Source organism: Periplaneta americana, chromosome 13, assembly GCF_040183065.1.
Source record: "Periplaneta americana isolate PAMFEO1 chromosome 13, P.americana_PAMFEO1_priV1, whole genome shotgun sequence".
Taxonomy (NCBI): domain Eukaryota; kingdom Metazoa; phylum Arthropoda; class Insecta; order Blattodea; family Blattidae; genus Periplaneta; species Periplaneta americana.
Genome location: NC_091129.1, coordinates 109,907,263 through 109,932,548, shown reverse-complemented (window position 1 = coordinate 109,932,548; position 25,286 = coordinate 109,907,263). Strand labels below are relative to the sequence as shown.

Sequence of the window (25,286 nt, the reverse complement as noted above, 5' to 3'; positions counted from 1 at the left end):
AAAGGTTAACTGTAAAATTTCTTAATGCTGTAGACGTGGTAGCACTGACACAAGACACTGACAGTTGGTCGAAGTTGTCTGCTACAGATCGTACGACATACGCAGAATATACCTATGTTGTCCGAAGGGGTAGAGGTCCGAATGGCAATAGATTTTGATTAGCTAAAGAATCAATACTTTTAACATAATTCATCAACGTGATTAAAAGGAAAATGACTATGAGTGTACAAAGTGACTTAATATGATACATTTGCTATTGTGTTTCGTTGGCTATTTACAGAAGTAAACATTTTCACAATCATGTCGATGCATCTAGCATCAGATCCCGAATTGGAGGTGAAAGTTAAGAAAGGTGTGTTGACCATGTATTACTGATACGTAATGCAGCTGATCATTTATTGAATTGTTGGTAATGACCTATGAAGAACATTGTGTAAACTAAAACGGGTAACAGTACTGTGAGTTACAAATTGTAAGTAGGCCTACTTAAGTTATCCTTGCTAAAGAAAATGTTTTGAATCAATGTCATTATCACACTGTCCCAACATAACTTTCTTATTCATGGGGCTTACTGTTTGATATGATAGGTCTGTTCTTTAGTAATTATAACATCATATATCAATAATAAGTCCCGCGCCGTGACGTCGTGATGTAGGGCATCTTGTCTAGAACTAGTACGGAATGCGCGTTGGTTCGAGTCTCATGGGGAAGGAAATTTCTCATGAAATTTCGGCCAGTGTATGGGACCGGTGCCCATCCAACTTCTTGATGCTTATAGGGAGCTACGAAAGATAGCGAAATCCGGTTAAAAAGTCAGCTATAACGACTAAGGGGAGGGGATCATCGTGCTAACCACACGATACCGCAGTTCGAGTTGAATGATCGTTCACCTCTGCTGAAAGTCTGAAACGTGAACATGAGTTCAGCAGCCGGTTGGTCATCCCAGGCTCTTAATGGGCTGTCGCACCGCGGAATTTATGTCTCTTTAATTTTTATTCAATAATAATGGGAAATAAACAATAACTGTTTTAAATGCAGTGCAAACTAATATTCGTGATCAACAGTTTTACTACAAAGGTTGCAACTGGGTGTCCCCATTGCTGTTTTGTTGTTTGATATTATTAAAATTTTTGCCACATTCTCTTGTTAATGCAATTTCTCACTGCAAGATAGTGGTATTCTTGAATTCATGCTATTATTTTAAGCGCGAGATTAACTTAGCATGTTTGATAGCCTTTTTACTTTTTCAGCTACTGAAAGAATATCTGAAAACATGCATATTGTGGCCAACGAGCCATCCCTCGCATTCTACCGTCTGCAAGAGCATGTGCGCAAGGCGCTACCTCCTATGGTAGAGAAAAGAGTGGAAGTGACAAAGCTGCACCACGAATTGCAAGGTCGCTGTTATGATGTGGAATATGCAGTTGGGTAGGTACAGTTCCGTGTGCATGGTCATGCTCTGAGACTTACACATTTTGTATCACCCTCTGATTGAGGTTCTGGCTGATATGTACATTTATTATCAGCCAGTACATCTCACTTGACGATATGTGTCAGAGGAAAAACAATTGTTTGTATGCATCTGAAATCTGACTAGTCAGCGATATATGCAATGGAGAGGGAAAGGAACTGGCCACCCTACCCCATTATCTCCTGGCCTGGTTGCCTCATAAGTGGTGCCTTCTTGGTATCACTTGTGAGGTTCAGACCTGTCTTCTGACAGTTGACTAAACCGATAAATCACAATATACCGAATGCCAGTAGGGGAAATTATCCCCACCCACATGAAATGTGCATTCGACACAACACTCGCCTATCACGTAGGTGTCTATTGAGCTAGTAGGGGAAAAGTGGAAGGGGTCGTGGGCGGAGCTTCTACGTTCGCTATATTGCGATTTGCCCAACTAAACAACACTTGAAGCATAATACCAAGTGCTGCTGAATTGGGAGATGTATTGTAGGAATTTTAATCCTAAAATCTCTAATCATTTTACTGGATGAGTTTATTGTCGCTTCTTTGTAAAAGATAAAATCTGCACTCTTCCATTCTGCTAAAAGTAATTTTTGTTTTAAGTTATGTAAGAAATCTAAGAAATGGATGTCATGAAGGTGACATATACTTTCTTATTTAGCTAGTGACTCAACCAATTTCTTTTTCTCTTCTGATCAACTTCAGCATTATTCTTTCATCACCCACTCTTTCTAACATAGCTTTATTTCTTATTCTGTCTATTTCAGCGCTCCATTTTTCTGCATTTCCACATGTCAAATACTTATAGTCATTTCTCTTCACTTCGTCGTAATGTCCAAGTTTCTGTCTGTTCTCCTGAATCAGACCTTCAGTGTGGCACATATTGTCATGTGTGATGGACATACTTGGCCAGATGGATCATTTCTGTCTTGCTGTTATTAAAGGCTAGTGATGTGACGTTTAGACGCAGAGATCTGATCACACTACGCACTTCAATGTTTTAACATGTTTCGGCCAGCCCTGGGACGATATGACTGATATGAAGTATGGTCTACTTGAACTGACCTGGCGAGAGGGATTTGAATGAAATAAGGAATATTGCACACATAAGAAGTCTTGTTATCTTATGTATAGATCCACCTTTGTATTTGGTTTCAGGAATGCAGTTTTTTTTCTTTTTCCCGAAAATAACAATATTTTCTCTTCTAAAATGAAAGAATGTTGTTATTTTTTTTCTTTAATTTTAGTTGAATGTCTTAGTGGGGGAGTACACCTGTCATTAGCAGAAATTTAGTAAAATTCAAATTTTTATAACTCAGCAACTATAAATGCAACTGGTGCTGGACTGTGAGCACTATAATCATTTTTTTTTTCCCCTATTATTGACCATGAATATGTTTTAACCTTGAACTATTAAATTTACTTTGGAACTTTTGTTTCTTTTCCGGAACTGATACTGCAGTAGTTTCACAATCTAATGATGAGTTCATGTTTAAAAATACTTTACTAAACTATAAAATGCAGGTAATACATTATAATTTCTTTCAGTGTATAAAATACTTTATCAAAAGTGCTACTTTTTGTTTTGTCACTGACTTAAAATACACACTGTTTACTAACTGTGAGAGCAGCGACTAGGTACTGAAACAGATTAACCACACTACGGCTCAGAGAAGTGTCATCCTGAGAGTAGCATTGCCGTATGGCCATCACTTTGTCACTTGAGTCAGTGTATAAATCGAAATATTGGAGAATTGAAGCTACAGGCTAATTTGTTGAAATATGCTCAAATATCTTAAAATCGGGATTTTTCCCAATCCCGATTGGCTTTAACTGGGATTTCACCATAGAAATCTGGAGAATCCCACCTAAATCGAGATACTTGGCAATCCTGGTGTTTACACGGAATGTATTATGTTGCAGGGCAGTGAAATCAATGGAGGGAGCAGAGGAGAGTCTTACCAACATTCAGGAGCTGCTGAAGAATGCTGTGTTTCTGCGGCAGCAGATTAAGTACGAAGAGGCTCGTAGGTGTGTATTGCATGTAGGATACATACGTACTGTAGTCGGTAGCACTCCTGTGCGTGACCTGTTGGCGTAATGTCAATTTCAGGTTATTTTCTTTATGTCGTTTTGAGCATTGCATGCCTTCAATGCCGTACTGTATAAAAATGATTTCGTCATGTGCATCAATAACAATTATTCTGAAGTTGGAAACATTTTGGTACAAGATTCGTACCAGAATTCATGAGCATATTAATATCAGAATCAAAGAGAAGATCCATAGGAACATACTTATTATGACAATTGTTTTGCATTTCTCTAGTTTTTTATGGTAACATAATGAACACATTTGTTATCTTTATCTAGAGATAAAAATTCCCTCGCATCTTGTATGCAATGATGTGCAGCCTAGTGGACATCTATATTGGTATCTAATTAGTCATCTCGCGTTTGAAGCTTTATGAAATAAATCGGATGGCAATTCGAGTGTACCGGATGTTGACTGTATATGGATAGGACAGAGGCTTTCATCTATTCTTCTTGGTTCTCACTGTGTAAAGATGTGCCAAAGGAGACCATTTGTTTTCCTATTAGAGGACGATTTTTTTCATTCCTTCTTGCAGCAAATGACGTACCTTTTTGACAGTCGCTATTGTATAATCATAACATTGCTTGGGAAGTCTGAGGAAAGATTAGAATTGTTCTCCAACAAGTCAGTACTCTAATTTTCACTGCATACTGCCTGGAAAGGATAATGAGAAATAGATGAGATCCTTTGATCTGTTCACTGTAGTAGATATGGTAGTTTTGGATTAACAACTGTTGTTTCATTTCATGAAGCAAGAGATTCAAGACCACTACTTCGATACTAGTGATGTCCAATGGGCTGCATTTTATTACATGCGGAATTTTCTAACAGTTTTATTGTGAGTCCAATTATGAAATTCAAGAAAGGTAGCAAAAATTGCGTCGATTAGCATGGTGAATTCGTTGGAAAGCAGGGATATCTTAAGATATTTCTTCAGTAAGAAGTGTGTTACTTCTAGTAGATAAATTGTAGAGAAACTGCAACATAGTAGTCTTGCTTGCCGATACACATCTTAGTATGTGTAATTCGACACATCACAAACTATCATCCGAATTAACCAGGGAGAGGTTGCTATGTACAGTGTCTTTTTCGGTGATTGTGTACCCGGCAATTTGCTGAGGCTAGTGCAGCCTTGAATTTTCCTGTTATAACATGTGAAAGGGATGGAATACCAAGTTCAAGTGACAACACATGTTTTCTTAAGACTTGGAGCTTTCTTTTGATATAACACAATATATAGTTTCTTCGAAAAGAATGTCTATACCTGTTTTAATACTTCTTGGCCCTATTATATTCAACTGGATTTTGTACTGCAAAGTATATGTTTTTATTTCATTTTAGAAAAGGTTACGTTTCCTGACCCTGCATTCAAAGAAAGATTTATGAACTTTTAAAGGGAAATAATAAACCAAAATAGGATTAGAAGTCCATTGTCTTTATAAAAACATGATAGTAATTATTCCATTATAACTGAGCTACTGGTCTCACAGATATTTTTCGAAGAAAATTCTTTAGAGAGAGGGACAAACGTGCAGCTCCTTCCATTTTGATGTGATTGTCATTTGAATTTGATACTTAGCAAAATGCTCAAATAGTGACCAGCGCCAGTTTAAGAATGCAAATATTGGAACTGTTTGCTTTCTTATTCCAAACATTTGTCGAACCTGTGAAGGAACTGATGCATCATTCGCTGTAGTTCCCAATGAGAAGTGGAGGCACTTTTTCCTGGATGCTATTTTTCAGTTCATCCAGGTATATGGCTTAGAGTTCTTCAAGGATAAAAGTCACAAGGGGTTAGGTCAGAGGATTGAAGAAGCTACACATTCCTACCACTAATTCTGCCTTCGAACACTCTGTAAAGTTTGTCTTTAAAATAGTGGTAGCAGGTTGTATGTGCTATCACAGAATCCTATTGGAAAAAGGCAAAAGCACATTCCTTTTCAACATTTCCCCCAGTATTTGATTATCCTATCAATATGCTCATGACTTTTGGTACATCTTTCATAATTGATTAACTAGGTATTGTGTCCGTAAATATTAAGAGTACAAACATATTAATTGATACTGTTTTTATGAAATATTTCAGATTGTTTATTGTAGATTTTAATTTTATGGCCTAAATGCAGATATTTTATTTATCTATATCTTTTTATTAAATATATTTTGCAGTAGTATGTTCTGGTGGTTATAATAGTGAACTACTTGGCATATACAGGATGACTGACAAAGTATGATCCACACCTTAGGAATCAGTTCCATAGGTCATTTTGAACAAAAAGTCATATGAACATGAGTCCAATTATCATTAGTTTTTTTATTTGTTTGTAAAAATTCTTATATCATATTGTGACTCAGGATTGTAAATTATTTATGTCTTAATACAAATAGTGTTACCTGTACTAAGGAGAGGGGAGGTTTCTCTGTGACAAGACGTATGGGGAGAGGGGTAGAACATGTCAGGTCTGGTGACATCAGCCATCGATAAGTAGACCTAACATCCACTTTTTGAAATCTTACATTGGAAGACGTCTCTTTAGAAACCATATGCTATACATATGCATTATCAACATAATGATACTTATCCTCTTAGTTCTCTCGTGAAGTAGCAGCTCACTTTGTGTACCATACGAAAGTACAAACGAGAGAACTTTTAATATATTGTGAATGCTGCTATGGTATTATTTTCATGTTGTGTAATGTCAATTTTAATATGCTATTATTATTATTATTATTATTATTATTATTATTATTATTAATTTATTTTTTTTTTGTAATATGTTAGTATTCTCTTCTTTAACTTTTTGTTAAATTTTCACTGCTTGTATACTTAGTGACTGATAAGAGTGTAAGAGAAGACCCTATGGCCTTAACTCTGCCAGTATAAATAAAGAATTATTATTATTATGCTCATCAGCTGTGTTGAGTTATGAAATGCTACAAGCGTGATTCACATCCGTTCAACTAAGTGCATTGACGTGGAAAAAGGAATATTTGATAACCTGCTTTCTTACTGAGATATGCTTATTTTCTGCTTAATGCAGCATTTTTCAATAATCATTCTGTGTATTTTTAATTGATTCCCTTTAATGCTGTTCACAACCGCTTCTACTTTCCTAGGATTTGAACAGCTGTAGCTTCTTAAATATTGATCATTGCACCTATGTTCATAATATGACACTTTTTGCTCAAAATAACCTATAGAACTGATTTATAAAGCACAAGTCATACTTCATGAATCATCCTATATCGTTTTGAGAATAAAAAAGAAAACCCGTGAAATTTCTTTTAAGGAAATGTGCTGCCTGCTGAATGTTCCGAGCTGTAAGTGAAAGAAGAATTTGGTCTGATATGTTGAATTCATGTCTGTGTATCAGCTACATTGTCATGATGCTATTATGCATCAATCATACGAAAGTATTTGTTTGAGGTGTCAAGATTTGCAACAGTATGGGATGCTGGAGTGCTGTCCCCTACGTAATAGTTTAAACTAGTCCAGGATAAGAACTGATGGAATATGGAATATCTTGCGTTGTGAACGTGAACGTGGGCGTGAGAGTGAGGAAAAGACGTGTTATGTTATTACAGATATAGATGAGACAGTGTGAACTTTGTTTTGCATGTGCCCACTATGTTAGACCATATCAGTTTTTTTTATAGCTGTACTGTACTGTATTAGGAAAAATTGATTGTTAAGTGTTACGATATGTACTGCAGTGGAATGAAATTGTTCTTTCTTAGAACTATAATTAAATGTTTTCTCCAGCAGAAATATGTAGAATATTTATTTTTTGTGCAGGATTCATACAAATGCATTAACAAATTTGTCAGCAGACATAGATTTTGAAAGTATTGAACATAAATACAGTTTTTCTATTTTTGCTATTATTAATGTGAAAGACATTTCATGTGTAATACAGTAAGTTAATTTTGTGTTTATCAGTACTGCAAATAAATTGTGACAAAATGAAACGTTAATGCGTGCCTTCTGTAAAATAGCCTTTCACAAGAATGTGCTGACAGTATTTAATGTATATAATCACTTGCATTATTTAAGTACCAGTATTTATAAACTTTTTAGCTCTAAATCTTATTTCAAGTTGATGACACAAAGTACTATTTAATGCATTTGCTCATATTCAGTACTTTCGAGTCATTTTTATTAATTTCGTAGTTCTCTTTATTGACATTTTGAATTGCAAATGTGATAAATAGTGAAGACCTCAGAAAGATCATGACTCAGAGTTTGTTCGGAAGAACTGAGGAAAATGATAAGAAATCAGTCAGGACAACTAGCCTCGGGGACTGAACCTGAGACCTTCTGAAAACAATCCCAGTTCACTCTTTCACATCTAGTATATATTGCACATGTTGCTATATTAGAGAAATTGTCACATTAAATGCATTTCATTGGACTTCATTTGATGTTCTTTCACAAAAATTATTCAGCTTTGTATTTAATTAATACTTGGTCTCAATTCTATTTTAAATGAGAATAATAATTACACGTAAGTCACGCGACAGAAGTTTATTTAAAGTTAGACATTTATAAGATAAATCAAGAATGACATATAAAGTGCTGAAATGTACTTCATAGTAGTTAGCTCATGGTTATCTTTCGTCTAATCTTTAATACCATTTTTTTTTTCTATAAAATAAAGTTTAATGATTACCTTGAATATAGACAGTATTTACAGTGCTTCTTTTTTCTTTATGTAACAAATGGTCAGAAGTACATTTTCAGAAATTCATAATGTAAAGAAATATTTTTTTCACACCTTGTTAAAATACGACTTGAGTTAAAAACTTCGTCTAGAAAAAAATTGTAGGGAATTTTCATAAATCATTTGAATGCCCAAATTGTTTAGTTTTAGTCTATGTCTCCATCAGTACTTGAAATATTCCATACCTATTAAGACATAAATGCTTTTTATTTAAAAGAAGAGAAAAAACAATATACTGTACATGTATATATTAAATTGAATATTTGATTTTTCAGTGTCCAGTGTTTGAAAGAAAAATATATTTTCTAAGATTCATGTCTCAGACTGCAATTTAAATTACTGCACATCCCTTTCCCAATTACTTAGGAAAAAATGGGTTGTTATAAACAATTTACATAGTTTATACACTACATGTAAGCAAGACTGTAAATATTAACTGTAAGCAAAAAATATAACACTTGCTTCAAGAGTGTTACATGGTGTTACTTATGAAGTTCAAACCTGTCTTCGTACAGTTGACAAAACAACAAATAATGTGTAGTATTTAAAAACCATAGTATACTATGTAAAATAGGGTTTTAATTTTTGGGGGAAAAAAAAGACTAGTATTAAATTGTAAAAATTGTTAAACAACAATTTGTGAATGAATAACTGTGAAGCAAGATGATGATGATGATAATAATAATAATAATAATAATAATAATAATAATGTAATAATAGTAGTAGTAGTCGTAATAATAATAGCAACGTTGTAGCATCATATCAAATTTTCAGAATTGACTGTTGTTACATGAAAATAATGCATTTGTAAGTTTCGTGCAGTGATAGGCTTTGTTTTCCAGTTTTACAAGATTTGAATACTTCCAAAACATTAGAGTTTATTGTAGCATGTAAGATGGACACTTTCTTCTCTTTGAAGATTGTTAAGTGTAAAATTTACTGTTCAGTACTTTTAGAATTTGTGTATTAAAATTATTGCTATAGTAATTTTTTACCATGATTATTGTTGTAGTTTTTATAGTAGTTATTTTCTTAATATGTATGTAGTATGTTATCATTCATTGCATGAAAACTGCAGGCTCAAGTTAGCTACTATTTTAAAATAGGGGAAACTTTTTTCTGACAATACTCGACACTTCACACTTGTTTGAGAAGATTACGATCTATTGGATTTTTATTTTTCTTACACACTTTTTTATAGGCCTGCTTATTGAAAATTCTTCCACATATTAAAAGTCAAGAAATGCCGAATTACTGTGTTTTGATGTAGCAACGGACTGAACATTGCTTCAGTTACACAAGTGCGAAGTAGTCTTTTGTGCTTCATCTAAGCAACATCTCTTTTTTTATACTCTAAATTTAATATTTTTATGCATGTAGTTTTTTTTGGATGGCTTGAAATACACAACGCACACATTCATCTATTATCAGCAAATTTGAAACATTTGAATTTTCTATTTGCAACCTGTTTGGAAAGCACTGGCTATTATTTTAATGTTGCATACTTTATCGCAGGAAAGTGCGTGCCTTTGTGCAGCCTCTGACGAAATGTAAGAAAAATATTTACTCGAGAAATAGCAGAAGACCTTAGACAAGATGGTATAAACTAAAGGTATCTACCCAAAAATGACGTTAATGATTTTTTTTTTTTTTCAGATTTTTTAATGTGTAAATTTTCTCAAATAATATATAATACATATGCTACCAAAAATTCATAGGTAAGGCCAGTAATTTTTTAATAAAATATTTTCAAATAGAAGGGTTAATTTTGCATCTACACAAATTCTCATAAAAGGTAACTGATAGCAAAAATGATAGTAGTCCAATCAATCATGAAGAATTCCCAAGAGTTAGCATATTAGCATACAGAAAGAATTTATCAATCTTCTTAATGTATCCAGCTGTTTGCTGACAACATAAAGTCCACTATAGTCCACTGTAGTCTATTGAGTTGTTGTACAGAAAGAATTTATAAATACATAAACTAGAAAAAGTTAAATAATAGTTACTGCATAATGTGCAGTTCCACTTATCACTTATGAGTGATTATACACCATGTTTTATAATTTATCTTTGGAGTTATAAATATTTATTACAAGTAAAATTCTGAATTAAAGTTAATGAAACCAGTGTAAAATGGAAGAAGAACTTAAAACAGTTCTTTTGCGTGCATGCTTTCATCAACTGTTGTTCATATTCATACCACTAGGCCGTATTTGCTTCTTCCTGCTGCTGGGTTGTTATTCCACACAATTGTTGTGAAATAGCTGCTACGACACTTGTGGAGAAATTATTGTGTTGGAATTTCACGCTACTGAGCCAGTAATTACTATGCCTACTTCCACAGTGAGGTTCGTCTCTACTCAGACATAGTGCTGCTAAGATGTTGGTTAGAATGTGTCTGAAAATAACCAGCACATGATGCTATGGCCCTCGCGATCACCAGATTTCACACCGTGGGCTGACATTCCACCAGCTGAGGCTGCGTATTTTCGCAACAAGTACTATCAAGATGTCTTGTTGAACTGGACTATTGTGTCGATGTATGCTGTCTTACCCATGGTGTATTCATTGAACATTCCTAGGTGTTAGGAAGATTGAGTTCTTTTTTCGTTCTGCATTGGTTTCATTAACGTAAGTCCCCTAGTTTACTTGAAATAAATATTTTGTAGCTTCGGAAATGATTATTATGAATCATGATGTACAAGTAGTGAGATTTTAGTTCAGGAAGTCTGACAATGAAGTTCGGGAATTTGTAGGTGCCGGGGCATAGATACCTTATTGCTAAGCTGGTGTGAAATCCTCTTAAAATTAGCCTCTTTAAGATTTTGCCATTCTGTTACTCTAATTGTCATTGTTTTCTGAATGTGTTACCTTATTAAATGAACTTTCGTAGGGGAAATAATATTGAGTTACAGGAGTAAAGATCTTGAGTGTAAGGGGAATGTTTAAACATAGTTGTTTGTGTGTTGACCAAAAGTAACCTAAAAGACAGTGCAGTTCTGTAGGTGCACTGTCTTGATATAAAATTCCATTCGCGTACATTTTTTTTTTTTTTTTGCAATACTTGGACAAAGCTTTTCCACAATTAGCCTCTTGATAACATAAAATTTCTACAGCATTTTCGTACATTATGCAACGAGCCTATAATGGTAGTAATTAAGACGCGAGTACGTTTATGAAACGAGCGCAAGCGAGTTTCATAATTTTCATACGATCGTCTTAATTACCATTATAGGCAAGTTTCGTATGACTTTTTATGCTCGACCATATTTCTAACTTGAAATTATTCACAAGTATTCATGTTATTCTTATCTGACTGGGGAGCGGAACTGACCTGTACAATATCTCGTAAATTGTGAGATGTGCGCAGACGCGAAAGTATTGATTTTTTCCGAGAAACAGATGTCATTGACCTTGATATAATCTAGAGAGTAAAATAAACATTAATCTTGATATAACCTTGAAATTGATTTAGACATTGAAAAACGAGATGACAAATTGAATTTATTTGAATATTATCTACAATTAACACTAATTATTATAGTAACAAAACATAACCTTCTGCGACAGTATTGGATTTCCAGCCTCCGTGACATTTCACTAGTTGTCTTTCGATTGCATATCCGAGAATAATCGATAATTGCGCTTTCACATTGCTACAATGGTGTTTTCTGATTGGTGGAACACCTGAACTTTAATGAATAGGTGTACTTTAATGAGGTCCATTAAAGGGCTGCTACCAGGTGTATAATTACTACATTTCGGCATGGTCGAGCATAAAATAAAATAATGCATTAATGGTCCTTCACAGTATTAACACGTGTATGCAAACTTCATTATCAGATTTGGTATATAATATAATATTAAATAGGTAGTATTAATATTGTCTCTCCACCACTGCTATGTTACTGTATGTATCTGTTGGTGATTCTTAATTGTTAAGGCGATTTCGAATGTATCTGACACCAACATTCGATGTGGACATGTCTTATTCTGTGCAGTATAAGTGTGGTAATTATTTATCAGATGTTGGTGTTCGTATATGCATGGATGTAACCTTTGTGCCACTTTAGTTTTAACTCAGTCCGAACCTCAGATCTTTAGTGGATAACAACCATTCCTCAAAGACTCGTCAGTTTTCAGTGGGTAGATCGTTCATTATTGCCTGCCTTTTGACTGAGCATTTATTGTTACTATGTTTTGTAGAAGGTAACCAAGTGTATATTATGATGGCATATTGCCTATTTTTGGTAATAGGCTCCTTAAAAAGACTGTATGAGCTGGTCTTTGCCCCGATGTAAAAGATGATTTTTGTGTAGATGCGTATGCTGATTCTAGAAGTGAAAGTGATTCTCTCGTATCACAGAGGCAACTCGGATTTGAATAAATGGAAATTAATTTTGGAAAGTTACAGCATGCTTCTCTGAAGAATTTTTTATTTACTTATTTAATACACCTTAGGTAATAGTTTCAATATTAACACATTGAAGTTAAAAAGTTGTTAATATAACAAATTTAACAGATCATTAATTATTTCATTATTTTAAATGTGTGCTACAACACAGCTGGGCTCCAATTATAATAGCTACATATAATGCATTCACAGTACAGTGGAATGAACAAACAAGATACAGTAATTGAAAGAGAATACAAAAAAATAATAGAATAATAATAATAGTTTTATTTTCTTTGGCAGAGCTAAGACCTTTAGAACTTCTCTTCCACTCAACCAGGTTGAAAGCAGATATAAAAAAATATATACAGGGTGAACCGTAAGTAATGCCATTCATTTCAGGGGATTATTCTTTGGGATATTTCTAACAAAAGACTTTAATACAGTTTTGCTCGTTTTTGCTTCCTTTTCGAGATAAAAATTATTTTGCAGTAAATATTTCATAGTGTTTTTGGAAACCCATTGATTTAATTCCCAATATGCTCGGTCAATTTAAGAGAGCAGTGTATTGTGATGATAAATGATTCAAAGAATTTTAGTTTTGTCCCTTAGATACGCAGAAATTTGATCCGAACAAAATTTAACTTTTCGTTCTGAAAAGGAATTTTAAAATTTTACATTTGTTCGGATCGAATTTCTGCATATTTAAAGACAAAAATAAAATTCTTTCAATCATTTATTATCATAATTCACTGTTCACCTAATTTGACTGAGCATATCGGGAATTAAATCAATGGCCTTCCCAAAATATGCTATGAAATGTTTTGTATAAAACAGTTTTTATCTTGGAAAGGAAGCAAAAACGAGCAAAACTGTATTAAACTTTTTTGTTTGAAATACTTCAAAGAATACCTCCTGAAATTTACAGTTCACTCTGTATACAAATATTAACTTAAGTAAAAAGATTGGATACACATGAATAAAATCACAAAATTGAAGGACGAGTACAATTTATATGGGTTATATTGAAACAATGATAATTGTCTATAAATCGGAGTTAATGTACACAACGAAGTAATAACTATGGTATATATTAAAAATTTTGGCTGCAGAAAACTAATTCTTGACGACAATAATAAGAAGAAAAAAAGCAGTAAAGAAAAAGGAACGAAAACAATAAGAAATGACATGAAATGAAAAGGAAATAGAAAGATAAAAAAGAGTTAGAAAGATATCTGTACAAAAAGGAGTACTGCATAGTATGCATATAAATAATATGGTCTAGGCCTATCTAATTTTTATATAAGAATAACCAAAATCCAAACTCCAAATCTTACATAATTCATTATATGTAGAACTCATGACGAATATTTGTTGTAAAAGTACCAAAAATGATACCATTGTGATAGACCTGTCAACTGTTTCTCATTTTTGTAAGATAACTTTTTATATATAATCCATGTGTCATATCCAGTTTTGTGTTTTTTAAAGAATGACATTATTGGGCGCCTGACCACAAAACCAGGTGCCCTGGGTTCGAATCCCAATCGGAGAAAGTTACCTGGTTGAGATTTTTTCTGGAGTTTTCCCTCAACCCAATACAAGCAAATGCTGGGTAACTTTCGGTGCTGGACCCTGGACTCATTTCATTCAGACGCTAAATAATCTGAGATGTTGCTGTGGAACATGCATGATGGAGCACCGGCTCACTTTCATTTCAACATTTCAGAGTCCTTATGCACAAGCTTCCACAACAGTGTATGGCCCATGGCTTACCAAAACCGTGCCTCCCAGGTCCTCCGACTTCAGTCCTTTGTTTTTTCTTGTTGGGATGTTTGAAATGTTTTGTATATTCCAGTCCTTTTGCTAATGTTAACGAACTCTGGAAATGCATTGTAGTTGATGGTTGCCAGCACATTGTACATGCCAGGGATATTTGAACGTGTACAGATGTCGATGTGGAAACGTAGTGATGCCCGCCTTATCGTGAAAAGCGGTCATATGTTATAATGCTCTTCTTCTCCAGTGCGTATCAGATATTGTGTTACCTTAGAGCACCTGTACTGACGGACACAATAAGACCCTATAGATTTAAGAAACAGCTGGACCTATATTTATTATTCCATTTTCCTCTACCCACTATGTTAGTTTGTACCTACAATTATGAAACATCCTGTGTATGCGTGTGTGTCTGTCTGTCTTCTGCCTTTATGTGGGTAGTTTGATGAAGACATGAAATCCATTTTATTTCATAACTTATTATTAATGTTAGATGATAACAAATTTCAGATACTACATATACATTCTGTGTAAAAATGAACAAAGATCATCCATCTTATGTCGGGGCAAGATGACTTGCAATTGGTTGTACAGTGACAAATGTAATGTGTAGTGTGCAGCAAGTATGTCTGTGTACACGTGCACTGTCGGACGTAGTCTTGTAGCATGTGATTGATGTCGCACGTCTTGTCTGTGTAGGCTCCCCCACTAGTGCTGTGAGGTGCCAGGTAATTGCTGCTTCTTCCTGCTGTTTGTTAAGTTGGTAGTGTTGTACGGTAAGCACTTGCTACGAAGTCATGAGGAAGTGATGACTTACCACAGAGTGGCAACACCGTGTTCTTGATGGAAAGTAGTCTGCAAATCAAAGAAAGAATGTGTGAGCAAACAATTTGCAGACTTCCTGTGTATATTTATTTTAAATTCAGAAATTGTAAGAAAGACAGCATATCAGAGACTAGTTTGAATATAATGTTATGTGATTCCAATTTTTTGTGACAACGAAAAGGATTCGCTTTATAAGACAAAATGTTTGCGACTCGAAGTCGCCACTTCACCATGACTTTATGGAGTAGTTGAAACGATGTTCAGCTCAAACGCCAGCTACAAGGTATGTCTTTAATTGTAATTATTTATATTATGTAATCATTTTATTATTATGCTAAAGGAAAACCTCCATTATCAGAAAGCTATTCAGTTCTTCTTGCACGAACCACTGATGCATACTTACCATGAGCTTACAAGGGACATAGAGATCTTACTGTCATGATCTGACAGTACTTGCTGCTTTTTTAGTGTCGGGAGATCGAACAATAATATTAGCAGTGGTATATGTAGGAATTCTTACTGAGAGATTTCAGTAAGATTTTGTCCCTAATCATAAAATTATATGTTAATTGTATAGGTACTCAATGCATTTGAACTCCAAGCAACACCTTCTTACTGTAGTATTGTTGCACCACTAGGTTTCCTTCTTATGTTTTCTTGCTAAGGGTTTATAAAGGAGAATATAATTGGTTGAAAATGGTAAGAAAATTAACATAAAGATTGAGTGTTCGCATAGGCTTCTGCGGTAGAAGCCCTGAAGCTTATCCACATAACATAAAGATTGTTTAATGGATATTTTTCGAACACATTACACAAAGTAATGTTAAAAGCTATTGAAGTAGGTTGAAAGTGATATAACTGTGCATATTGAAAGGGGAAGAAAATATGTTGAAATAAAAAAAAACCTGTTATTCGTTTTATAATTAAGTTCAGTGCATGGTGAATTAAAAAATTTGGCTTATAGTCTGCATATTGTTGCAACAGCGCATTGCTAGCTCACCTACGAACACACGAACTCAGTCTGAATAGCAGCATTCCATACCTTAGTTGCTGCAGTAGGATTGCCAAACTTCCTAATTACAGGAAGTAATAATATATGTTAATCTTTTTATTTAATTTGCAAGAATACCGACCACACATCCGCCTGTGTATTGTGTGATGCAAATGAAAAAATGAATATGGAACACATCAAAAGAAGCACAGCATTGCTGCAAGAAGATGACATCATACAAAAATAATGGAGTGCGTAGGCATTGGTCCAGTGACAACAATTATAGCAATGATTCTTAATGGCAGTTGTTGATAGGAGATATGGTGGAATATTTCTATCCATCTCTTACAGACTTCTTTCTTCTTTTTATTCCATTAAGTGACTTTGCACTAGCAAATTTCTTTACATAAACAAATTCATTGAACATACTTTGTCATCAATATTGGAATTGTCAGAAACGTTTGTAATGATAGCTATACACATTTAACATCACTCCATTTTGGGAAATTGTTTAGGAGATTTTTTTTTCCAACAAAACAAGACTAACAGGCGTCTCAACTAGAATTGTCAAGACACTGAGACGGAATATCTAAAAACAGGACGTCTGGTCACATTAAGGTATATAGAATCCAATATTTTCTGTCATTTACGACAATTTCAGAGCTTTTGTGTGATTTTTAATAGTTGCGAATTTGCAATCTAAAAGGGATCTATAAAACATTGGTCGTAGATACAATTTTGTTTTATACAGTGTTCCTACATAAAATGTAATTTAATGCTAAACTCCTCTGACTATTCCAGTTTTCACAATATTATTTGTATTCATGTGAAGAACAAGTATTTAAGAACACGACATTTTTGTGTGACTGTTGGGAAGTTATAGTTTATGAAAGCCATTTTGTTTGGATTTTTCCAATGCAAATGGTAAGACGCATGATTTTAAGAACTCAATATGGAAAGATTTTCCAGAATGTGCTAATAATGCTGCGTTATATAAATTCTTGAACTATGATATTTTATCCTACAGGAATAAAGGTGAGTATGGAATATACGTATAATGTATCAAATTCATAGGCAACTTATGTTCGAGTTTTGCTTTTCGTTTAAAATTCTACGAAAAGGTAAGACATAGAAGTCATAAATAATTAATTCGCTATGTGTAGTTTAGAAGACTTGACAAAATACTATCATATGCATGTCATGCAAGTAGTGGCGTTGCGTGGGCGTTCATATCAACGTGAAAGGACTGTAATAACTGGAAAATAAATATGTAAGGAAGTGAATTTGGATGTCTTACATTACTTTAAGTTTTTCAGATATTATAATCTTACTTGTCTGATGTAAACATCCACAGATTTTCGCTATGCAACGCCATTGAAGGGCATGTGCTTCTTAGAATTCTTTAATTAAAAAGTTGTTAGTAAAATGAGTCATTCTATAATTTTAGATGCAACATAATTGATCTTCATTAATATATTTATAATACAATTAAATAAAAAACAGTGGTTTTACGGTTATAACGTTTTTGTTGCATGTATCAGAGTGAAATATAGCCTACTACTATTCATGAAATGTCACAACTATCTTTTCCACAGGAAGGAAAAACTTTTGTCCTATCAAGAAAAGAGGGCTTTGGCAACAGTTATGTCACTGAAACTGCATCCAAAAACACAGACTAAGAAAACTTGTTGTTGACAGTGTTGCTACTTCATAACATATTTTGTTTATTGTTTAGAAAACATTCAACTGTTACATTATGGTTAAAATAGTCTCTCTGTTAAAATCTGAAATGTATCTGTAGTTACTATTAGTAAAATATTTCACACTTCAGACCACATTTTCAATAGCTGGTCTGGTGCTCTATTCGATTAAGGATACTAAAAATGTTATGCTTTTAATGTGAAAGAGGTCATCCTGAAAAGACTGTAGAGAAGGTCTGAAATGTCTTTACTTTAGTAATACAAATACAATTTCGAATATTTTCTGGGTATCATAAGATGGGGCCACTGTGTATTGAATGAGCTTTTCTTGAATTAATCATTCAATAACTTGTATGATTTTTGGAGTGATCACTGACATTCTCTCATACCAAGGGTCTTATTTTTCCAAATGTCCGATTTTTCAGTTGGTTTCTTATGTTAGTACTGGGTAACAGTTGATCACAATCGGTATTATTAAATTATTATTATTATTATTATTATTATTATTATTATTATTATCATCATCATCATCATCATCATCATCATCTGACTAATACATACATAGTTTTCTGCCCGAAGGCAGGTCTTTCACTGCAAACTCAGCATTCTCCAATCTTTCCTACTTTCTGCCTTCCTCTTTGTCTCCACATATTATCCATATATCTTAATGTCATCTATCATCTGATATCTTCTTCTGCCCCGAACTCCTCTCCCTTTTCCATTCCTTCCAGTGCATCCTTCAGTAGGCAGTTTCTTCTCAGCCAGTGATCCAGCCAGTACCGTTTTCTCTTTCTGATCAGTTTCAGAATCATTCTTTCTTCACCCATTCCTTCCAACACAGCTTCATTTCTTATTCTGTCTGTCCATTTCACATGCTCCATTCTTCTCCACATCCACATTTCAAATCCTTCTGGTTGCTTCTCTTTACTTCGTCGTAATGTCCATATTTCTGCCCCATACAATACCACACTCCACACAAAGCACTTCACTAATCTCTTACTTAGTTCTTTTTCCAGAGGTCCGCAGAAAATGTTCTTTTTTCTATAATAAAAACTTCCTTTGCCATTGCTATTCTCCTTTTGACTTCCTGGTAGCAGTTCGTGTTACTACTTATAGTACACTTCAAGTATTTGAAGCTGTCCATTTGCTCTACTGCCTCATTTAGTATTCGTACGTTAACCTTCTTTATTTTTCTTCCGACAACCATGGTCTTCGTCTTGTTTGCATTTATCTTCATTCGATACTATTCACAGCTGTCATATAGCTCCAATAACACGTCCCTTACTGTCGTTTTCTCTTCTGCTAACAACGCCTTATCATTAGCAAATCTTATGCACTTTATTCTTCTTCCTCCTACTATCACTGCTCCCATGTTCTGAAAATAGTTCTTCACTAAATCCTCCAAGTAGGTGTTGAACAGGGTAGGTGACAAAGGGCATCCTTGTTGTACTCCTTCCCCTATTTCACTTCCTTCTGGCATTTCTTTTCTTGTCCTGACTTTGACTCATTTCATATATAGGTTACTGAACAGCCTCCTCTCTTCCCAATCCAAATCTATTTTTTTTCAGGATCCCATCAGTTTGTTTCAGTCCATTCTGTCAAATGCCTTTTCTAAATCCACAAATACTATATACCGGTACTCTTCTTTATTCTTCTCTAGATATCTTTCGTCGATTGTTCATAGCAGTCCAATTGCATCTCTCGTACCTTTTCCCTTCCTGAAGCCAAACTGCTCTTCTTCCAGCTATCCTTCCATCTTAGAATATTATCATTCATTCAGTATTCGCAGGAGAATCTTTGCCAAATGCGATATCAGGCTGATAGTCCTGAACTCGTTACATTTCTTGTCATTTTTTTTCGGTATTGGCAGCAACATTGTCTCTGTAAAATCTTCAAGCCATTCGCCTTTGTCATATATTTTATTGCATAATGATAGAATTTCATTCTTGTCTTCAGCCAAGCATTTCACTAATTCAATGAGATTTCTAGCAACTTCTGTCTAATAGTAGCCTATTTATTAGCACAATATGAAAGTGCAGTATTTTTCACATCTTGAGCGCTTCTCATAGAATAATCTTGTACGTCTTGTAAACCTATACAGAACATTGCATCAAGAATGTTAGGCTGGAAGGCGAGAGTTTAATAAAAGTCAAGAAGCATTTTAAATGAATTCCAGTTGAAATATTCAAAATGAAATAAATGGAAGAATCTATAGAAGCTGAATTGTATAACCTAAGGAAACAATTCTGGAGTAAAAATATATCTTTAAAACCTGAAATGGCAATGTATGGCAATCAATCCTTTCAAAATAATTTAAGGATTTCAAGCCAGACGTGATTATGTCACAGTATTACAAAAATTAAGTTTATTATCTTAATTACCCCTTATCCTACCTTGTGGTCAGCATGAATAACTGTTTCCTTAACTGCTGGAGGCTGCAATGTGAGATTAAATTTGGCAACATATGGATTTAGACATTCCCAGTTGAACTTAAACCTTGGATAAATCGAAACTATGTTATGTGGATTAGTCATATCTGGTTTGAACGCTTTGGAAACATGAAAACGAGAGAGGAGGGAAGAGAGAGAAGAGGGGGGAGTGTGTGCTTGCGCCAAAACCAGTTTTAATATTTTAAAACCTACTTTAGATCCTAAATGAGCATTTTTAGAGTTTAACAATATTCTCTAAGTCTACTCATGAATATTATTGAAATTGTTTGAATAACTCTTGTGCTATATGGTCCTGGATAGAATCATGAAAACCAGTTATTTGTATTCAGCGATAATTAGAAATGGTAGATTTTCACAATCATGATACAAGCTGTCAAAATAAGTAAGTTTATATTTAAAAGCATGTTAAGTTTATTAATGCAGTTTTTAAATCCACGATAAAATGCGAAATGTATGTTTTTCTGTGAAATAAGAGGGAAATTATATTTTATGGGATATTTTTGTGTTTTTGTAAAAGTAATCAGAATCTATCTAAAGGTCCTGTCACATACAAGTTTTTACATTGTTTCTTTTTTTTATTTTAGTTGGTTATTTAATGATGCTGTATCAACTACTAGGTTATTTAGCATCGATGAGATTGGTGATAGTGAGATGATATTTGGCGAGATGAGGCCGAGGATTCGCCATAGATTACCTTGCATTCACATTACTGTTGGGGAAAACCTCGGAAAAAACCCAACCAGGTAATCAGCCCAAGCGGGGATCGAACCTGCGCCCGACTGCAACTTCAGACCGGCAGGCAAGCGCCTTAACCGACTGAGCCACGCCGGTGGCCTACATTGTTTCAAATACTTTGGTCACACCTCCATGTTAGCTTCTTCAGTATGAATAGCACAGCAATGTAGCCTACCTGATATCTACCTCTTTGTTGTTATCTGTACCATTATATGAAGTTTTCAATGAATCCTTCTAGTGCTGGTGGTAGAATCCTGACTGCCCGTGCAATCTCTTTAGGTTCAGTGTTAACTCACAAACAAGTTGTATGTGATAGTGGATGAGTGTGATTCAGTAATAAGATGAGTCGGGATAAAACCACACCATATCTTTTGGCATGTTTTTTAATGTTTACAATTTCACTGTAATTTTATATATTCTTTTACTTATTTCTTATTTTTATGAATTCCAACTAAAAATCTATAAACTGCACCTGTTAACACAATGATGGTATTAAATTTCTAACATCAAACTCTCCATGAGAAATGTTCCACCCAACAACACTACAAAATGCTAAATCCTAACATTGAAAGTGCTATAAAATGCGAAATCTGATTTCTAAAGTGGTTTCCGATTAATTTGCTAAGATTTACCAACTCTTAGTGATTATATATTATGAATTATTTACTATAAATGTTATATTTTTTTTTAGTTTTAATACTAACATGTAACTACTAATAACATCATAGCACAATAGTAATTTATTTTTTTAAATGCTTAATCTTAACATATGCCTGCCTTCTGCTTGTTGTAAATGGAGCGGAAAAACATCAGAAACAGGCTGGAAACCTCTCCACTGTTATATACAGTGAGAGAAAGATAGTATAATTATGTTCCATATCTCTCTCTCTCCCTTTTTTTTTTTTTCCAGCAACCCATAGTGACAAGCCAGATCTAGTTGGAAGCTAGGAATATGTTACATCACCTACGTGTTCATATTCTCCCCGAGTCATAATACTGTCCAAACACGAAGTAACTAAATATAATAATAATAATAATAATAATAATAGTAGTATAGTATAGTATAGTAACAATAATAAATTTACCTATATACCCACAAAAAAGTTTCCTTTAAAAATAAAAGGGGACACAATGCTTCCATCACATCCATGGACACTACCCTCTGTCCCCTGATATTTTGTAGGAAATATGTTTCTTGTGTAGAAGCATAATCTTTATCAGATTTTACGTGATAATTAGGCATGATTTAATGTTCACGTTCACTATTTAAACATAATACTCGTACCTTCATTTAATTGAATACCAGTATGGATTATTTGGAAAATAACTAAAAAATGTTAACAATAGGTGTATATATCATTTGACATAACATTTCCAAGTAGCCACCAATGCAGCTAAGGCATTTGCTCGGGCGCAGGTTCAATTCCCGCTTGGGCTGATTACCGAGTTTTTTTAATTGTTTTTTTTCCGAGGTTTTCTCCAACTTAAGGCAAATGTCAGATAATCTATGGTGAATCCTTGGTCTCATCTCGCTATTACCAATTCCATCGACGCTAAATAACCTCGTAGTTGATACAACATTGTTAACTATGTGCAGTTGTACGAAATTAAAATTTGGAGTGAGTCTTGATGGGAGTCCATTGTATGTAGGCAACAGTTTTACACTACTGTCCATAAGTAGCATATATACAGGGGCTCTTGTTTACTGCACATGCGCAGTGTGTTAAGCGAAACTTACACAATAAGGGAACTCCAAATTTTATTTCCGTATTTGTACATTTTATGTTGTGAGCTATGACATCTAGAATACAGGCTCCATGCTTTCAGGAACAAGAAAGAATCTGGCTCAGTGTACAAGCGCCTTTCTGCGCACATCACACTGGACCTTCCTGATCTGCCAGAGCTGTCAGACGCATTGCGGGAGACTGCCAGCCGTGTGGAGTCCATGATGGCACATGCTACCACTCGCCACTCAGCTGGGGCGGAGCTACAGCGGTCCCACACCATGCACCAGTAGCATTTACACTTCCATGCTGTTTTCTATTAAATTTGCTTTCAAAATAAACACCATTTTACTTTTCTGTGTTGTTACTGAGCTTCTGAAATATTCTAGTGACTCAAATTGTAATTTGCAGGAGCTCGACTTCTTTGCTGGTTACTAGTAGCCCTGCGGTGCTCCTCCAGTAAAGTGGGTGGTGCTCTCAGCCCCATCATTCTCATTTTCGAAGAAAAAAAAGGTCTTCTCTTTTGACGTTTTTTTTTTAATTCGCCAGGCTCTACCATCCACACGCTTTGAGGCACAGGGTTGTCCCTTGCACTACAGTTAGGGCTCAGGGACCTCTCAGCCCTACACACAGCTTTCTTCCCACTGCATATTCTGTAGAGCTATAGCAGTGAGAATGTTCACAGAAGAGTGGTTGAGCCTTTCTCTTGGAAAATTAATTTTTGTTCGAGCTTCCCATTTTGATGCTACCTCGTCCAATGTGGATCACGGGTAAATCTACGACAACGCCCCATTACTCGATTATGCTATTATACCCGCTGATTTGCGACTAAAATATCCCTATCATTTTTATAGACTCAAAAATTTTAATTCCTCGTGAAGGCATGAGAGGCAATGGAGGAACTAGATTTCTTTGCTAGTTACTTGTACCATGTAGGGCTTCTACAACAGAGGGGTGTGGAGGCTCTCAGATCCTTTCTTCTCATTTTAGAAAAAAGAGAAATTCTCCCCCTTAACAGCCGATTTTCACGGTTTTTTTTAGTCTTTGTTGAGCTATGCTGTCCATATGCTTGGGGGTACAATGTCATCCCTTACACTAAAGTTAAGGCTCGTGGTCCTTTCTGCCCTATATATATTGGCTTTCTTCCCTCTGCACACTCGGCGGATTTATGGCCGCGAGAAAGTTCACAGAAGGGTGGTTTATTGGTCTTTTTTTTTTCTCGAAAATAAACTTTTGTTCTGTATTCCGATTTTGATGATATCACATCCAATGTAGGTCACAGGTGAATGCAGCACTGCACTCCTTCCTCAATCGCGCAAAGAAGGAGCTCGATTTTATTGCTTGTGACTAGAGTCGACAGCAATTCGGAAGGTGGTAGTTTGCTAGTGTTTGCGTCCAGAGAGACAGATAGAGAGAGCAAGGCAGCATACAACATTGCCACATCTTACTTCACGCGCACGTGCAATACAAATAGCGCAGGAGAGAATTTAAATTATCAAAAGATGATAATTACCTTAGCCGTTGATTACTGTAAGCATGACACCAAACAAACCCTCTTTCCTACACTAACAGTATTCTTTGCACTGTTCTCAATCCCACACCACATGCTTCTGCAATCGTTTCTTGCACGTTGGCAACGTTGCAGCCAGCATCAAGATGGCCAGCAGTGTTCTGCTCGTCAATGTTTTTAAAATAATTATACAAAACAAACACTATTTTCCGCTCCTGCCTGTGCAATACTTGTCTTTTTACAGTCTCTTCTTCCATTTATTTATCTTACAGACACACAGAAAATGTTAGTTCTACTTATTCAATGTATTGAAACACTCATACATGAACAAATGAACTCGGGAAGTACTTGTTACAGACTGATTCCAATTGGTTCTACTGTACAAGCTTGTGACGTCACATAACATAAATGCTACGGCGCAAATAGCAGCTGACCGCCTTCCGAAATGCCATCTAGTTTAGTAATCCTGCTCAGCTCCTTCATTCGCCTTGTGTAGGAAAAAGTCTCCTCTGAAGAATCAATTTTACTTTTTTTTTTTTTAACTTTGTCAGGCTCTATCGTCCATATGCTTGCGGTGCAGAGGGTTGTCATTTGCACTACAGATAGCGTTTGAAAAGCTCTATTCGCTACACACATTGTTTTTCTTTCCACTACACATTCGACAGAGTTACGCCAGCGAGAAAATTTGCGGAAAGTAGCCTTGGTGTTCTTTTCTCGAAAATAAACTAGCTATTCGCTAATATGTTTTCGCGGGATATCAGCCGAGTCAGGATTTTGGAATGCTCCAAGCTTTCGACTGCTATCTCTGCAGCCATCTTCAGGGAAGTGATGTCCGAACAGAAAGTCGAAGGGTATATAGATGTTAGGCTGTCTTAGGTGAAACGGGATTGGT

The 25,286-nt window shown here is 34.9% G+C and overlaps 1 protein-coding gene across 1 annotated transcript; it reads left to right on the top strand.

Moving 5' to 3' along the window:
* The first annotated feature begins 84 nt into the window (after nt 1–84).
* Nucleotides 85–23,241, top strand: LOC138712238 (BLOC-1-related complex subunit 8 homolog). The gene is made up of 4 exons (XM_069843802.1): nt 85–352; nt 1,251–1,428; nt 3,395–3,502; nt 22,988–23,241. The coding sequence occupies exons 1-4, from the start codon at nt 301–303 to the stop codon at nt 23,175–23,177; spliced, it is 528 nt and encodes a 175-aa protein (XP_069699903.1). The 5' UTR covers nt 85–300; the 3' UTR covers nt 23,178–23,241.
* The last annotated feature ends 2,045 nt before the right edge of the window (nt 23,242–25,286 follow it).

Excerpts from the sequence above, each read along its gene's own strand:
- LOC138712238 (XM_069843802.1), top strand. The coding sequence starts at position 301 with ATGTCGATGCATCTAGCATCAGATCCCGAATTGGAGGTGAAAGTTAAG. Across the intron at positions 353-1,250 it reads GGAGGTGAAAGTTAAGAAAG|CTACTGAAAGAATATCTGAA; the intron begins GTGTGTTGACCA and ends TTACTTTTTCAG. Across the intron at positions 1,429-3,394 it reads GATGTGGAATATGCAGTTGG|GGCAGTGAAATCAATGGAGG; the intron begins GTAGGTACAGTT and ends ATTATGTTGCAG.